Source organism: Scyliorhinus canicula, chromosome 14 (genome assembly GCF_902713615.1).
Source record: "Scyliorhinus canicula chromosome 14, sScyCan1.1, whole genome shotgun sequence".
Lineage (NCBI taxonomy): Eukaryota > Metazoa > Chordata > Chondrichthyes > Carcharhiniformes > Scyliorhinidae > Scyliorhinus > Scyliorhinus canicula.
Window position 1 is genome coordinate 76031448 of NC_052159.1, and position 18912 is coordinate 76050359.

General features: G+C 44.0%; 1 protein-coding gene across 6 annotated transcripts in view; it reads left to right on the forward strand.

Moving 5' to 3' along the window:
* Positions 1 to 18912, forward strand: part of mitd1 (MIT, microtubule interacting and transport, domain containing 1) — a 40069-nt gene that overhangs the window by 12396 nt on the left and 8761 nt on the right. For all 6 annotated transcript variants that reach the window (XM_038818419.1, XM_038818420.1, XM_038818422.1 and 3 more), the window contains exons 4-6: positions 1738 to 1874; positions 2303 to 2389; positions 9236 to 9351. In XM_038818419.1, the coding sequence (XP_038674347.1) occupies positions 1738 to 1874; positions 2303 to 2389; positions 9236 to 9351 (340 nt within the window). The remainder of the gene's footprint in view (positions 1 to 1737; positions 1875 to 2302; positions 2390 to 9235; positions 9352 to 18912) is intronic.

Here is an 18912-nt window from a genome sequence, read left to right on the forward strand (position 1 = left end):
GCTATACACTGCTGCCACTCTGCACTAGTAATGGAGGCAGTGAATGTGTTAGGTGGTGGATGGAATGTCCTGGATGGTGTCAAACATCTTGATTGTTGTTGGTGCTCCACTCCTGATTTGTCCCTTTAATTCCCAGAGTTCTTTTTAAACTGAATTCAAATTCTGAAACTGCCATAGTGAGATTTGAACCAAGTTTCTGTGAATTATTCGCCCAAATCTCTGCATTTAGTGTTGTAAAGTGACCTTTATAAAATAAATCAACTGAAGGAATTGTAGAAACTTTGTTACCTTTTAACACAAAAGAAGATGCATTTCTTCCTGATAACAAACCAATGAATTTGGTGAATAATAATCCAGTTAATGGTACTGTGATGAATGTAGGAATTTCTTTACATATTGTATTATAGGTATTTGGTGCAGCAAGGGTTAAAAGCCTGGGTTAGTATGTGACTGCTGCAGTCATGTTTTTAAAAATCCTGGGTTGGAAAGACAGCTGGACCTTTTGGAGACCGAGGTGCAATTAAAGCATCGTAAACTTTAGGATAATAGAATTTTGTTGAAAGGAAGCAGGTTCCCTGGAAATAGATAATTAGAGACATTGGCCGGGATGCTCTGATCCAAATTCGCCCCACTACCGCTGCCAGCGAGAACGTAGAATTTGGCGCTCAGCCAAAACTCCATTCACTGCAGCGGGAAAGAAGAATCCTGCTGGCATGAACAGACAGTGAATCCAGCCCATTATGTTCAGTTTAGTAAGATAATGTAGTTAATGGGAGGAGCCAGGGGCTGAGGCAGTCAGATGTTGAGTTTCTGGAGACGATCAGTTTTGGATCTGTCTGTGAACAGATGAGCTTCTATCCCAGTTTAAGTCAAAATATTTTTGTCTGTAAACTGAACAGAGGTTTCTGAAAAGGCAAGATCTGCAAGCTGTTTCCTGGAGGATCTCCCTCCCAAAACCTCTCTTTACAGCAAGTATTCCTGGGTTGGCTAACTGTATTTAAAAGTGAATTGGGACTCGAGATGGGTTTCCTTTGAGTGAAGATAAAAGCTAACAGTTAGAAATTAGTGTTTCGTTGATGAGCATTATTTAATGGGTAATTGTAAGCTATTTTCTTGTGTGATGTTAAAAATATTTTAATCCTGTGTTAGTAATAAAGTTTGTTTTAATACACCATTTCCCTATTTGTGTGTGGAATCATTACTGGAGCAAAGTATCCTTTCTTCACAGTCTTACAAAATAAATAAAATTTTGGGGTTTCAGTCCAGTATTCTAGCAATTGTTTAGGTCTGGTCCGGGATCGTAATAGTACTAAAGCGATAAATATAATAGTGGCCACAGTTTTTCCAATAAGAAACATTAGATATTCACATTAAAAATGAAACCGCTATGAAGTGTTTCAGAGGTTTCAGATCTGACACTTGGAAAGTACATTTTCATTTTGTGTGTGAAATGACTGCTAAATCTCTTTTGCATTTATATGAAACCCGTATTTTCAAAAAACTATCAGTTAAAGTGAAACTCCTGTGTTCCTGCATCTTTAGTATCAGCTTGAAATTAATTTTGTGAAGTAAAATTTTAATATTCGATTTGACTAGGTTGTAATGCATATGTGCAGAATACTCCATTGGAACTATATAAAGATTTGCATTCATCAATTATGGTGCTCGGTGTCTAACTAAATTATGTAAAAACTATGATTTTTGTGTGCAACCTTTCGCTAATTGTCTGTATTTCAGATGGGAAATATCATGAACAGATCAAAATTCCAGAAGATGCGACTGGATTTAGTTATGAAAAATTATTCAAACCATATTTAGACCAATTTGTTACTGAAGTGTGGGTGGAAGACCCATACATCAGGCATGTTCATCAGGTGAGAAGCATCCTACTCTTTCCTTTGAAATGGAGTACTTCAACATGTACTTAAGGCATAACTTCAATTTTTGGACAAGGTTACTGATATTGTCAGTCTATTAATAACAATCTGCCAAATGCTACTAATTTCAATGCAGGTTGTTTAAGGAAAGAGCTATTTTGTATCACAGCTTACAGTTTTCCCAATTTATCAGAGGATGTGACTGGCTCAATGTAATCTGAGCCACTGATAAATAAAAGGAGGATTATCAAATTGGGAAATACCAGTTGCAGTCTAAATAATTTTCAAATCTTTTAAAACATTAATCTGTTGGGAAGACAGTAAACTAAAATATTGAAGCATACTGCATTTAATTTAATGAAAGGCAAACTTAACCTGACAATTTTCAAACACTCATACTGATTTTGTAATGTTTTGTTTTATAGCTATACAACTTCTTGAGATTTTGTGAGATGCTTCTAAAAGGTCCTTGCAAAGTGAAAAATATCCATCTACTGACTTCTCTTGATAATGTAGGTAACGTACTGTGGATTACTGTTAAAAGATCTTCATTGCAAGCCAGAAATAAATTCAGTATAAGAACTGCAACCAGAGGGTGCTGCAATATGTTGGAACATAAGCATTGCCCCTGACATTTATGTTGCCAATGCTGGTTTGTGTAGCTTTTATAATTAATAAACTGTATTGTATTCCCTCAAATCAAAAGGTGGCACAATAGCGCAATGATTAGCACTGCTCCCTCACAATGCCCGGGACCCGGGTTCAATTCCAACCTTGGTTGAATGTGTGGAATTTGAACTTTCTCCCTGTGTCTCTGTGGGTTTCTTCCCAGTGCTCCGGTTTCCTCCCACAGTCCAAAGAAAAAATGAAATGAAAATGAAAATCACTTATTGTCACAAGTAGGCTTCAATGAAGTTACTGTGAAAAGCCCCTAGTCGCCACATTCCGGCGCCTGTTCGGGGAGGCTGGTACGGGAATTGAACCGTGCTGCTGGCCTGCCTTGGTCTGCTTTAAAAGCCAGTGATTTAGCCCAGTGTGCTAAACAATCCCCTAAATGTGCAAGTTTAGTGCAACGGCCATGCTAAATTACCCCTTAGTGTCCAAAGGTTAGGTGGGGCTACTGGGTTGCGGGGATAGGTTGGGGCATAGGTGTAGGTAGAGTGCTCTTTCAGAGGGTTGCTGTAGACTCGAAGGGCCAAATGGTCTCCTTCTGCACTGTGGGGATTCTATGATTCCAAATTCTTTGCAAAGAGAATAAACATTAATTTAAAGATTTGAAATATTTTAACATCCCACACACCACGGTTCCCATTCTTAGCTGTATCAATGTGAGGAGGTGGTGAACGAAGAAAAATATCCTAGGGAATGAGGAAACATATTTCATTAATGAGGACTGATTTTTATTCTTTTAACTGTGGAAAGTACACAGCTCTTGTTAGAGAACCCAAGAAGAAATTTTGGTCTGAATCTTCCAATATGGGAAGTGGCGAATTACTGTACTGATGCACACTGGGACCTGAGGAAGTCCGTGCACATGCATGGCAATTACTTACAAAGTTTAATCTTCTAGTTGTTGGCTTTACCCTGCCTGGAATGCTGCACGATTATCTGGCCATAACCAAATTGACTTGGGCTGTTTTCCCGATACTTGCCATGTTTTTATTTACACTGATTTACTTAGAGCTTTTCCGAGCAGGTGTAAAGCGTGCTCAGAATTACAGCTCCGAGTAAATCAGTTTGAATGTCACGGAAATCGTCACAGGAACCATCAGTGGGACAACTCAGATACAGAACCTCCCAGCCGGCAATATTCACATCCCAACAATGTTATTTTTGCTCTTTTTCTCTCTTTTTCTCTCTCTCTCTCTCTCGCTCTCTCTCTCTCTCGCTCTCTCTCCCCCGCCCCCCCCAGGCAACTCCCAAACCCCGTCCCATGATTCACCTTGCCGAATCAGTGCCTCTTGCCTGGCTGATATCAGAAGAGTCAACATTGTCAGGGTAACAGGAATTGAGTATTGTTTGAGGGGAGCGGAGCAAGGAAGTGGGTGAGTTGGGACTGAGTGTTGCCGGGTGGTGAGGGAGGGAGGGTGAGCATTATCATACATTTACATACATAGAAAATAGAACCAGGAGGAGGCCTGCTCTGCCATTCATTATGATCAGGATTAATGATCAAGTTCAATACCCTGATCCCTCTTTCCCCCCACCCCCCCCCCCCCCCCCCCACCCCATATCCCTTGATCCTTTTTGCCCCAAGAGTTATATCTAATTCTTTCTTAAAATTACACAACGTTTTGAACTACTTTCTGTGGTAGTGAATTCCACAGATTCAACACTCTCTGGGAGAAGAAAATTCCTAAAGGTTTGCTCCTTATCCTCAAACTGTGACCCCCTCTGGACTCCCCCATCATCGGGAACATGCTTTCTGGATCTACCCTGTCTAGTCCTGTTGGAATTTTATAGGTTTCTATGAGACCACTCTCACTCTTCTAAAGTCCAAAGAATATAATCCAAATTGACTTAGCCTCTTCTCATATGGCAGTCCCCCATCCCAGGAATCAGCCTGGCAAACCTTTGCTGCAGTCCTACCACAGGAAAAATCCTTCCTTAGATCAGGACACAAAATGCACACAATACTCCAGGTGTGGCCTCACCAATGCCCTATACAATTGCAGCAAAACATCTCTATTCCTATACTCAAATCCTTTCACTATGAAGGCCAAACATACCATTTGCCTTCTTTACTGCCTGTTGTATCTGCACACCTACGTTTAGCGACTGATGCACAAGGACACCTAAGGTCTTACTAAGTATCCACCTCTCTCAATTTACACCATTCAAATAATAATCTGCCGTCCTATTTTTGTTACCAAAGCAGTTAACCTCACAATTATCCACATTATACTGCATCTGCCATCAGCCTGTTCAAACCCTGCTGAAGCATCTCTGCATCCTCCTCACAGCTCACTCTCCCACCCAACTTTGTATCATGTGCAAATCTGGAGATAACACATTTAGTTCCCTCGTCCAAATCATTAATATATAATATGAACAGTTGAAGTCCTAGCATAGACCCTTGTGGTACCCCACCAGTCACTGCCTGCCTATCAGAAAAAGACCCATTTATTCAACTTTTCGCTTCATGGCTGCTAACCAGCTTTCTATCCATCTCAAGACATTACCCAAAATCCTGTGCGCTTTAACTTTACATAGTAATCTGCTGTGTGAAACCTTGTAGAAAGTCTTCTGAAAGTCTAAATAAACCACATCTACAGGACTTCAAAGAATTCTAATAGATTTGTCAAGCATGATATTTCCCTTTTGTAATTCCATGCTGACTTTTGTCTGACTATACCATTGCTTTCTAAATGCTGTTTTATGAAATCCTTAATAATGGACTCTTAACAACTTCCCCACTATCGACGATAGGCTCACTGGTCTATCGTTCCTGTTTTCTCTCTACCTGCCTTTTTTAATAGCTTGGGTTATATTAGCTACCCTCCAATCTGTAGGAACCACTCCAAAGTTCAGAGTTAAGTACTCTGGGATGAAGATTATTAGGCCCTGGGGGCTTATCCGCCTTCAATCCCATTAATTTCCCCAAAATAATTTCTTTACTAATACTAATTTCCTTCAGCTCATCACTGAAACTTTTATTTCTAAGAACTTCCAGTATATTATTCATGTCTTCCTTTGTGAAAATACAAGCAAAGCACGAATTTAGTTCCTCAGCCATTTCTTTGTTCCCTGTTATGAATTACTCTGTTTCTGACTAAGGGGCGTACATTAGTTTTTAGCAATCTTTTCCTCTTTACATATCTATAGAAACTTTTACAGTCGGTTTTTATGTTTCCTGCTAGCTTACTTTCATATTGATTTTCCCCTTCTTAATCAATCCCTTGGTCTGTCTTTGCTCAATTTTAAACTGTTCCCAATCCTCAGGTTCTACTTTCTTGCTAATTTGTTTGCCTCTTCTTTGAATCTAATACTATCTCTAATTTCCCTTCTAAGCCATGGTTTGGCCACAGTCCCCTTTCTATTTTGTACCAAATAGGAATAAACAACTTTGGAATGCACCTATTCATTCCTTTAATGCCTGCCATTGCGTGTCCACTGTCCTTCCTTTCAGCAATGTTTCCCGGTACATCATAGCCAGCTTATGCCTCGTACCATCATAGTTACATTATTGAGGTTCAAGACCCTGGTCATCGAATCAATTTCGATTAGATTGGATTTGTTTGTCACGTGTACCAAGGTACAGTGAAAAGTATTTTTGTGCGAGCATCTCCCATTGATGCTGACAGGGGTGTGTACAGTACTTTGCTTCCTGAAGTCAATGACCAGCTCTTCAGTTTTTCTGACATTGAGGGATAGATTATTGTCATTGCACCACTCCACTAGGTTGTCCAACTCCCTCCTGTATTCTACTCACTATCCACCTTGATAAAGAATTCTATCGTTTTATAGGCAACTCATCCCCAAGGGTGTTCTCACAACTAGGATTGCCAACTAATTTTTTATCATTGCACAACATTCAGTCCAAGATGGCCTGTTTCCTTGTTGGTTCATCAACCTATTGGTCCAGAAAACCATCCCGTATACACTCCAGAAATTCCTCCTCTATTGTATTGTGTCTAATTTGACTTACCCAATCTACATGCAGATTAAAGTCATTCATAAACACAGATGTTCCTTTATCACATGCACCTATGATTTCCTGTCTAAGGTTATTCCCAACATTACCACTGCAGTTTGGTGGTCTGTAAAACACCCCTACGAATGTTCTTTGCCCCGGGATGTTTCTTAACTCGACCCATTCAGATTCCACATCATCTGTGCTGATATCTTTCCTCAATATTGTTTCAATATCTTCTTTAATCAACAGTGCAACTCCCATCACCTTTTCCTTTCTGTCTGTCCTTCCTAAAAACTGAATAGCCCTCAATGTTTAGTTTGCATCCTTGGTCACCTTGGAGCCATGTCTTCCCGTCCAGGCGCTCTGTTTTCCTCCCATAAATCCTGAAAGACAAGCTTGTGAGGTGAATTGGACATTCTGAATTCTTCCTCCGTGCACCTAAACAGGTGCTGGAGTGTGGCAACGAGGAGATTTTCATAGTTACTTCATTGCAGTGCTAATGCAAGCCTACTTGTGACACTAATAAAGATTATTGTTATGACGCATATGAATTAGGAGCAGGAGTAGGCCTTATTTCCCCTCATCCTGCTCTGACATTTGGTAGGATTATGGCTGATCTGATTGTGGCTGCTACTTTCTTGTCTACTCCCTGTGCCCTTTGACTCCTACGTCAGCAAAGAATCTATCTAATTCAGCCTTACAATATTTCATGATCCTGCCACCACTGCTCTCTCTGGAAGAGAATTCTCATGACCCACGGAGAAAGGATTTCTCCTTCTGTGTCTAAAAGGGGAGATCCCTTATCTTTAAACTGAGTAGCCTGGTTCTGGCCTTTCTCACATAGGGAAACATTGTTTTAATAAGATCACCTCCCATTCTTCAAAACTGTCCAGTCATTCCTCATGAGACAACTTCATCTCAGGAATCAATCAAATGACCTTCTCTGAACTGCTAATGCAAAACTGTACACAATACTCTGTGTAGTCTCACTAACACCCTGTACAACTATAGCAGAACTTTCCTACTTCTATCTTCATTCTTGCAATAAATGACATTTAATTTGCCTTCCTGATCATTTGCATATTAAATTTGTGATTCATGTACCAGGACACCCAGATCCCTCTGTACCACAAGAGTTCTGCAATCTCTCTATTTAATTAATATGCTGTCTTTCTATTATTCCTGTTAAAGTGGACAAGTTCAGATTTTTCCACATCATACACCATCTGCCAAATTTTTGCTCACTGTCTTAACCTATCTGTATTTGTTTCCAGACTCCTTATGACCTCTTCACAACTTACTTCCCTACCTGTCTTTGTGGATCAGCAAATTTAGCAAACATACATTTGCTATTGTCAGGGTAAGGGAGGGAGGATGAGCATTGTTGAGGAATGAGGGGATTAGAATTATCAGAGAGGAGGCTGCGCAGTTTTGTGGGTGTCAAATCCATTTAAAAACTCTTAAGTTAAAAGGGTAATTTTTCAGTTCATGAGAAAAGGGGGGAGCAGCTCTGCTACAATTACACTTCACCATTAGGTCTCCGGACTCTGCTCATTGATGAATCACAGCAGACGTTGTGCCAGAAGTGGTTTTTTAAAAAAATCATTCATGGGACCTGGGTATCACAGACTAAGCCAGCATTTATTGCCCATTCCTAATTGCACTTGATAAAATAGTGGTGACTGCCTTTTTGAATCGGTGCAGTCCCATTGTTGTATGTACATCCGCAGTGCTGTTTGGGAGGGAGTTCCAGGAATTTTGACCCAATGACAGTGAAACATGGCTTTATAGTTCCAACTCAGGATGGTGTGTGGCTTAGAGGAAAACTTGCATGTGTTTGCTGCCCTTGTCCTTTTAGATGGTAATGGTTGTGGTTTTCCAAGTGTTGTCTGAGGATTCTTGGTGAGTCTTGCAGATGGTACTCACTGTTTCCACTGTGACGGTGGAGGGAATGAATGTTTGTGGATGGAGTGTCAACCAAGTGGGCTCCTTTGTCTTGGACAGTCAAGCTTCTCTGGAGTTGCACTCATCCAGGCAAGTCGTGAGTACTCCATCACACTCACGACTTGTGCCTTTTAGATCGTGGACAGGCTTTGGGAAATCAAGAGATAAGTTACTCACTGCAGGATTCCTAGCCTCTGACCTACTCTTGTTGTCAAGGTATTTATATGGATAGTCCTGTTCAGTTTCTGGTTAATGGCACCTGAGGCTCTAGCGTAAAAAGGGCATAAGCAGTTGAAATTACAGCCAGTGATGAATGCTCTTGCTCTGCTGCTGACTTGAAAATAGCTGTAGCTGATATGATCCCCGGATGCCAGGATGTTGTAATCATCCTTGCCCACTTCCCTTACCCAGTCTTTCCTTTAACAGGTCACTGAACTTGCATTAATTTGCATATCTAATATGAAAGTAGGATACTGCGGGCAGTTTTTATACATGATTTGCCAGATTATAGGGACATTAGTAGAAAACCAAAATAAAATGTTCATCTACTCAGTTGTGGTGAGTGAATGCTACAGAAGGACATAATTGGGGAAAAAGAAAGAAAATAACTTCAGAACATACCAAAAATGATTAGCTAGATAGCATACTCAATGATTCTATAAATAAGCTGCTTTATTTGAAGCTTGTATGCTGGAGTGTTTATTTAATATTACATTACTGATATATTATTGAACACAAATGTATAATATGCATTAACCTTCTCTTTCATGCATTGTAGAATGGTGGTAATTCACAGCAGAGTAGTAGTCTTGACGAGATAAAGCAGTCATTACAGGGTTATGGGGTAACCTTGGAACTGAACCACTCTTCTTCGATACATGACCGAGAAATCAGGTAATTTCTTTATTGCGTCAATTGTATTTTTATAAATTGAGGTATCATTATTGTCACCTAAAGCATTATCCAGCTTTTGTTCAAGAGTTTGGTCCTGCTGTTCGCAACATACTCTATTTTCCAGTTACGTTGGGGAGGCTGTATATGTGTCTCTAAAATTGCTCTTAAAACTACTCAAGCATGGTCTAACGCAAAACAATTTCTTCATTAACAAGTGCACACAGCATGCTTAGATAGTACTTCAGATCATACTTTCAACATAGTAAAAATCCTAAGTGTAAGGGTCATTCCTGTTCTTGTTTATTCCCTTATTTCCCCTTTTATTTTTGTTGCTAACAGTTTTGATCCATGGATGTTTAATGGACCTGTGACTTTAAGGCTAAGCAGTCTTCAATTCAAACAGAAGGATCCAGAAGGCTGTGCTGTTTTAGGCTGGTGATTGGAGATTGGCTGACATCAGTGATGACTCGGTTTGATTGATTTGGCTGGTGGACAAAGAATTGGCCCAAAGGGCTATGCTCTGCCTGCTAACAGGTGGTGATTGACTGAGTAGGTATAGGAAATTTATGATTCCCTGTCAGAGCGGGTGTATAAGAATTCTGACAAGGTTAAAAAAAAGGCTATTCTGGATGCATATGAATTGGTTAATGAACCGCTATAGGCAAAAGTTTTGGAATTTAAGGAGATAGCTGGGACAAGCTTATGCCGAATTTGAAAGGTTGGACTTCTAGTGACGACCTGGAGTGAGCAGTCGCAGATTTGGTGGCTCCTGCTCAAGGCGGATGTTTTCTGTCTTTTTACTGCCCAAAGGGCGAGGATTTGAGTGCAAGAAGTGTAGGAGTGCCTGGGGCCAGTGTGGCTGGTAGATGGATCCATGGACTAGGATTGGGGCAAGAAGAAAAGTGCTGCTAGAACAGGAAAGTCTTTGTGATGCAAAACAGGATAAGATAGCGGAGGGAAGGGGGCTGCTCTGCCTGCCCACTGGTCAACGGAGCAGTTCCTCAATGGAAAGTTCTGCCAGCAGAGGAAAGGGGCCCTTGGAAGACCTAGCCAAGGTAGTGAACCAATTAAGTCGGCGATCGAAAGAGTGGAGCACAGGCTGCAGTCCCAGGGCCGGGCGATCCAGAGAGTGGAGGTGGAGGGGGAGCATGAGGAACAGCTAGCCTCGTTGGTGGCTGAGGTGGGGTGATGCAGGAGACCCAAAACAGACTGAAGGAGAAGGTGGAGGATCTGGAGAACCGCTCCAGAACACAAAACCTTAGGATCGTGGGGATGCCCAAAGGCATCGAAGGTGCGGAGCCCGGCGTGTACATGGCCATGATGCTGGAGAAGCTGATGGGAGAGAGGGCCTTTGGCCGGTCCTTGACCGAGCACACAATCTGCTGATGAGGAGGCTGCAGGCAGGCGAGCCGCCGAAGGCAATGGTGGTGCGATTGCACCGCTTTCTGGACAAGGAGAAGATTTTCTGATGGGCGAGGCAGACCAGGAAATGTATCTGGGAAGGGAACGAGCTGCGGGTGTATCAAAACCTGGGAGCCGAACTGGTGAAGAGGGCCGGGTTCAACGGGGTCACGGTGGCCCTCTTTAAAAGGGGAGTGAAGTTCGGAGTATTGTACCTGGCCCTCCTCAGTTTCCAAAAGCGGGAGTACTATTTTGGCATGCCAGAAGAGGCAATGGAGTTTGAGGGACAATGGACTGGGAGGAGTGAGGATATTGAACCTTGGAGAAGATAGTGTATTTAAAAAGTTTATGCTGGTGGGTTTTCTGGAGGGCAGGTTATTCACGGGGGAACATTGAGGGGGAAGTGTTCTTTTTGTTACTCTTTAGGGGAGTATGGTTGGGGGGGGGGGGTGGGGGAGTTGGAGGTGGTAGGGAAGTTGGAGGCCTTGGGCAGGGGCCACCATGCTAGCTGGGCGATGGACATCTGAAGGTGGGCCTGGAGAGTCACATGACACAGGCTTTGGGCTGGCCCAAAAAGGGATATGGGTGATCGACAGGCAAAGGGGGTGGGGAGCACCCCATGACCAGGCTGGTCACGTGGAATGTGAAGGGGGTGAATGGGCCAGTCAAACGGTCATGTGTGTTCACACACCTGAGGAGTCTGAAGGCGGGTCGTAGACTTTTTGCAGGAAACACACATGAAGATAGGTTGAGGAAAGGGATGGATGGGGCAGATTTTCCACCCGGGACTGGATCTGAAGACGAGGGAAATGACGGTGTTGGTGAATAAGCGGGTGGCGTTCGAAGTGGGAAACATTGCAACAGATTTGGGACGGGAGGGAGTTCGTCATGGTTAGTGGAAAGCTGGAGGAATTTCGGTGTTTTGATAAACGTTTATGCCTCAAATTGGGATGATGTCGATTTTATGAGGCGGGTATTGGGGAAGATTCCGGACTTGGACTTGCACCGGTTGATTATTTTTGGCGCGGGGGGGGGGGGGGGGGGGGGGGGGAGAGAAAAGGATTTTAATAGTTATAGAACCAAGCTTGGACCAGTCGAGTCCTAAGTCGGTGAAGGTGTAGCCACCTGGGGTGGCCACGTCCCGATTCCAAAATGGACATTCGCAAAGAGTACAGGGAAAATTGGACAGTACTAGGAAAACAAGCAGGTGCAAGGTTTGCCTGAGGATTGGAACTTGCAGATCCCAGACAGAACTGATACTACAAGCCATTAGCATAGTAATGAGCTATCTCCGGGGACAAAAGAGAACCATTTAAGCAGTCGGTACCAGGCCAGACTCCCCGGCGCCACAATAGCAGGCCAACGGTTACCTAGTGATGGTTAGCCTAGTGATCGAGGAACGACCCCTTTATTGGAGAGAATCAATACAAACGATTGGGACATGGTCCAATTAATTGGGACCAAGTTCAGGAACAGCCCAGAAGGGCGCGAAACCCTTTGGGGTATAAAGAAGAGTCCCCAAGGTCAGAGCGCTCTCTTCTTCACCTTTACTTTGGCCTTTGGCTCTCAGCGACGAGGGGCCCGCCAAGCATCAGCCAAGTAAGTCTAAGGTCAACGCACACTACGAGATAGGCGCTCCTAGCTACTATTCTATACCAGTTCGAAGCCAGCAGTATCAGAACCGGACAACGGCCATTGTTCCTCTAACTGAATGGGCGACCAAAGCTAAGTATAGGCTTTTAGTAGTAGTTGTAGTTTAGTGAGTAGAGTTTGTACATGAGTAATAATTGACTGTGTGTGTAAATAAATGTGCATTGATTTCAAACTTACTAACTGGTGTGTCGAGTCATTGATCAGTATTCGGTTTTGAACCTTGTGGTGGTATCAAAAGGATACCTGGCAACTCTTGAGCAAAGGTAATTAAAACAGAGCAAATTAAGGAAAGCATAACGATCAACAAAGGTGTCAGCAGTGGCGAATGAACTGAAGGGGTTCATGGAGCACATGGGATGGGGGAGTGGAACCGTGGAAGTTTGGGAGGCCGAGGGTGAAGGAATTTTCATACTTCCACGTGTAATGGGTATAGTCCTGGATTGATTTTCTCATGTTAGACAGGGCGTTGCTGGTGGGGTGGTCGACTCAGAGTATTCGGTGATTGTGGTTTCCAACCACGGGCCACACTGGGTGGATTTGCGTGGGGGAGGGGGCAGCGCCCGTATTGGAGACTGAATGAGGGGTTGTTGGTGGAGAAAGTGTGCGAGCAGGTGAAGGCTGACATTCGGGTGTACATGGAGCTAAATGACACGGGAGGTCACGGCTGCCACACTGGGAGGCATTCAAGGCAGTGGTTGGGGGGGGGGGGGTTTCTCTCAATTCGGGTGCACAGGGAGAAAGCAGAGCGAGCGGAGATGGCAAGGCTGGTGGATTCGGAGGGTAGACAGGAGGCATTTGGAGGCCCCGGAGGCAGGGCAGTTGAAGGAGAGACAAAGGCTCCTGGTGGAGTTTGGGTTAGTGATTATGGGAAAGGTGGTGGGACAGTTAAAGAGGACCAGAGGGGCACTATGTGAGTATGGGGAGAAGGCGAGTAGGATGTTGGCCCACCAGTTGAAGCAGCAAGAGGTGGCGAGGGGGGTAGCAGAGTAAGAGATGATAAGGGTAATGTGGTGATAGACCCAGAGCAGGTGTATGGCACGTTTGAGGCATTCTACAGAAGGCTGTGACCAAAGCTGGCGGAGGAGGGAATATGGCAATTTTTGGATGGGCTGGAGCTTCCCCAAGGTCGAGGAGGAGCTGGTTCATGGAGTGGGGACCCCAATTGGGTTGAGGGAGGTGATGGACAGTACGGGGGCAATGCAGGCAGGATAGAAACCAGGGCCGGACGGGTTCCCATTGGAGTTATATAAAAGGTTTGGGGAGGACCTGGGGCCACTGTTGGTGAGGGTGTATAATGAAGCAAGGGAGAGGGGGCAACTACATAGTCACAGACTTCCATCTCCTTGATATTAAAAAATGACAAGGATCCGGAGAAGTGTGGGTTGTATTGCCTGATATTGTTACTGAATGTAGATGCCTAGCTGTTGGCGAAGGTGTTGGACTCGCAAATAGAGGACTGCATCCCGGGAATGATAGGCGAAGACCAACGGGGTTTGCCAAGGGAAGGCAATTGATGGCAAAGGCGAGGAAGCTGCTTAATGTAATCATGATGCCTTTGGAGAGACAGGAGTGGCGGCAATAGACGTGGAGAAGGCATTTGATCGGGTGGAGTGGGAGAAACTGCTCGAGGTGTTGGGGTGGTTTGGGTTCTGACAAGGGTTTGTGGACTGGGTCGGTTGCCAGTCGCAAGTTTGCGGACGCACCAAATGAGTTTTGGGATTCATCAGAGGACAAGGAGGGGTGCCCGTTCTCCCCGTTGCTTTTCGCCTTGGCGATAGAGCCGCTGGCAATGGCGTTTAGGGCTTTGAGGGACTGGAGACGGATTGAGCGGGGGGGCGCCGACACGGTCTGATTGTGTGCGGACGACCTGTTGTCATATATCTCAAACCCGTTGGGCTGTATTGGGGACATTATGGGGATTTTGGAGCAGTTTGGCTTGTTCTCCAGGTACCAGTTGAATATGGGAAACATGAGGTGTTCCCGATTGAGACGAGATGGCAGGAGAGGAGGCCGGGGGCACAAATTTTTATAGCCTTCTGTGGATCGCCTCAAACATGCCATATACCCCCTCTGGGTCTATCACCACATTATACTCATCATCCCTTACTCTGCCAATCTCCCTCACCACCTCTTGCTTTCCTCAAATGGTGGGCCAACATCCTGTGTTCAGGGTGGTGGGGGCGAGCTTTACATACTTGGGCATCCGGGTGTCTCGGGGTTGGATGCAGCTGCACAAGTTGAACCTGGCTCGGCTGGTGGAGCTGATGAAAGCAGATTTTAGGAGGTGGGGTGTGTTGCCACGGTCGCTGGCGGGGCCGTTACAGACAGTAAAAATGACGGTGATGTCAAGGTTTCTGTTTGTGTTCCAGAACCTCCCAATTTTCGTCCCAAAGTCGTTTTTCAAGAGAGTTAATGCGCTGATCTCTGGGTTTGTGTGGGTGAGGAAGACCCCGCGTGTTAGGAGGGTCTTTCTGTTTTTCTAGAGCGGTATGGCAGGCCGGGGAGGGAGGGGGAGGGGGGCTGTGGTTGTGCCTGGATCTGCCAAACATTATGAACTATTACTGGGCGGCGAATATCGCTATGGTTAGGAAATGGGTCGTGGGGAGAGCTCGAATGGAGGCGGCATCATGTGGGTGAACGTGTTTAAGGGCAAAGCACCTCTGCCGTTCTCGCCGGCCAGGTATTCCTTAAGCCGGGCGGCACGGTGGCACAGTGGTTAGCATTGCTGCCTACGGCGCTGAGGACCCGGGTTCGAATCCCGGCCCTGGGTCACTGTCTGTGAGGAGTTTGCACATTCTCCCCGTGTCTGCGTGGGTTTCACCCCCACAACCCAAAGATGTGCAGGTTAGGTGGATTGGCCACGTTAAATTGCCCCTTAATTGGAAAAAATGAATTGGATATTCTAAATTTTAAAAAAAAGGTATTCCTTAAGCCCAGTGGTAGTGTCGGCCCCAAGGGTGTGGGGACAGTGGAGGCAGCAGTGGGCGTTTGGATGCAAGGTTTTGGGGGTGGCGGATGCAAGCAGGGATCGAGTGGGTGAACGTGTTTAAGGGCTTTGTTACAAGTGCCTCTGCCGTTCTCGACGACCAGGTACTCCTTAAGCCTAGTGGTAGTGTAGGCCCTAAGCGTGTGAGGACAGTGGAGGCAGCAGTGGGCATTTGGATGCGGGGTTTTGGGGGTGGCAGAGGCAAGCAGGGATCGATCGATTTGCCGATCTGTTCATGGAGGGAAATTTGCGATGTTGGAGGACCTGGAGGAAGAGTACGAGCTGCCCAGAGGGGAAAACAGTTTTAGGTACCTGCAGGTCTGGGATTTTGTAAAGAGAGAGGTACCGTCCTTTCCTGGGCTGCCACCCCTGGAGTTGCAAGACAAGGTGCTGTTGAGGGACGAGATAGGGAAGGGGAAGGTTTCTGAGGTCTACAAGGAGTTGGTGGATTGGGAGGGGGCCCTGGTGGGGGATATTAAGCGTAAATGGGAGGATGAGCTGGGAGGGTTGGGGGCCGAGACATAGGTAGAGGCTCTGCGAGGCTAAGCCTCATTCAGTTTAAGGTAATACATAGAGCACAAATGACGGTAGCAAGGAAGCTTTGAAGGAAAATATTGATGATAGCATGGCATCAGTTAGTCAGAATGAGGAAAGTAAGGGCTGTGAAGTGATAGCAAGTGAACAGCTTGTTCACCCACATCCTTTGAAGGTCCACTGTGCCACTTCAAGATAAAGGAAGAAAACAGCAAAGGAAACAAACTAATCGGTAAACAATTCTTTAAAAAAAATAAGAGCAAGGTGGATGGAGAACCATGTGATGGTCTGTCACCTTATGTGTTAACAACAACCAGAACGTCCATGGCACAGATAACGTGCCAACTTCAGATTCTGAAAGGAAAAAGGAACAATTGTAATCTAGAAAGTACAAATTGTTTCAGTCTGCATTACCAAATGAGGATAAGGCCTGTGATTGCGAAAATTCCGGTGAGGAGGTAAAAAGTGTAAAACCAAGAACAGTGCATATTAAGTTAACCAACCCTGAGAGGATTGAACCCTCAACTGCACTTGTTGCTCAAGGTAGCCACGTGACGGACACAAGAGAGTGTGAAGCTGGAAGGGTTAAAGAGTGTTTATTGGTTAAAAATGAACCAAATATTTCTCTCAGCATTGACAATACTGCTTGTAGTTTGACAGTAGGAAATCCTCGCAATTTGGTGAGATATTCATTGGAAAATCATGAGAGACTGAAAGGGTATAGACAGAGTTGTAGGGAAACACCAGATGGACTCTTGTTAACTACTCATGGTGTGGACATAAGAAACTCTGAACCACTAAAGCCACATCCGTCTCAACTAAACCACAGAGACTTTCTCAGTTAGAGACTGAAATACAGTACATGTTTCAGAAACGAGCAAAAATGCAGTAGTCCAAAGATTGTAAAGTAGTTTGGGAGATTGATGGCCATGTTGGAGGATGAACTGGTGCTGGCCTTTTCCAGACCATAATCTACTTGCATTTATAGAGAAGTTTAAAACCCAGAATGCAAGGTTATTCCGTTGTAGTTTATTATTACAATATAAAAGTGTACATATTCCCAGAAAAGATAATGTGATTGCGGTTGCTTTGTTATGCCTTTAAGGGCTGACTAGTTACCAATGTCGAGACTGGCAGGGAACTTGTATACTGGGGATGGATAAGTGTTTGTGATTTATGAGTTGCATAACTCATAATGAAACGTCTGGGCCATGAAGTTTCATTCTTTTGGGTGGGGGGTGGGGCGGAGGGGAAGAGACATGCTAGGGGCCTTCCTGCCTGTTCTTGTTTATTTCCTTGTTTTCCCCTTGCTTTTGTTTTTGCTGTTACAATTTTGATCTATGGATGTGACTTTGAGGCAAAGCAGCCCGTATCTTTAATTCAAACAGAAGGAACCAGAAGGCTGTGCTGTTTTAGGCTGGTGATTGGAAATTGGCTGACATCAGTGATGTCTCAGTTTGATTGATTTGGCTGGTGGCTAATTCATTGGGCCAAAATGCTGTGCCCTGCTGGTAACAGTTGATGTGGATCTGATCCCACTGGAATGTTTCCGAAGTTTAAGATTTGTGTTTTTGTTTCTGTTTGACTCCTGGCTGCTCAGCTGAAGGACTGCTGTCCCTTCCCTTCTCCAGAAATGTATTTCTGAATTAGCAGGGTGCCTGGATAAATCTATGCATGGGAGAATCAGTACAGGCTGTGAACGCAGGGGAGAACTGACCAACTCTCTCGGCTGAAAAGACTGATGCAAGCCAACCAACTCTTTCTCCAGAAAAGACCTGGAAATAAATCATGAACCAAAAGCAAAGTTTGAGATCATTACAAGCTACAAACCAAGGACTTTAATCAGCCAGCGTGCTGCATGGAAAGCATGCTAAAAAACCACCATTTGAAGCAAAGATTCTTATCTCGACTTTCAAGCGTATTATTTTCACCCCTCCCCCACCCCCACGTTTGTCTGTGTTGTGTGTGGGTAGGGGATGGGACAGTTAAAGGGTTAGCTTGCTGTTATCCATTTCTATTTATTGCGTATTTCAGCATTATTCTTGTTATAAATAATTGTGTTTCAACTTACAAACCAGAAGTTTTATAAGAATCATTGCTTAATTCATTTGTGTTGTGACTCCAGTACATCTGGGGCTGTAATTGACCGTGCAAATAAGACACTGGGGCAGAGTCAGTCACTGATATGGGGATGGAAATAGGCAGCCTTAAAGCATGGGTACGTGGTCAGAAGCTCAGCGAGGAAGTGAAATGGAACAAAATAAGTGGTGGGAGCCAAAGACAATGAGTTCAGTCTTCCCAATAGTTAGTTGGAAGAAATTTTTGCTCGTCTAGTACTGGAATTCAGACCAGCAGTCTTACAATTTAGAGATGCTGGAGAGCTAGAGCCAAATGTCATAAACACATATGTAGAACCTGACATGGTTTCCAGGCAGTGCTCTAGGATGAAAAATTGACACTCGCTGAAATAATACAAGTTAGTATTTCAATGCAGTTTGCAATTTAAATTTTGAACTTTTCTGAAATGAACAAATTGAAATCTTTGAACTATAGAAATTTACAGAACAAAGTGAAATTGTTCAACTTGTTACACCTATGTAGCCTCTCGGAAAGAGCTACCCTTTCCGCATATAATTTTTCAAAGTTTAAAATGATCATCCACTTTGTTTTTAAAAGCTATTACAAATTGATGGGACACTGTTTCCCCAAGTCCCCTGCATTAAAAAAGTAATATCTCCTTTTGTTATTTTGATGTTCAAATTACACTATCTATTTACCAACTTGAAATAGTATTTACTAAATCAAAATACTTCACCCTTCTATGGCCCCACGCTCCTACCTAAGGTAGAGAACCCAGAAATGTCCATAATTTTCAAAATACATCCTAACCAAAGTTTTATACAAGTTCAGCATTGTCCTCTTACATTTCTTTACTGTATGACAATATTTGTACTCCTTTTTAAGTTTTACTCTTAATATAAATGTCT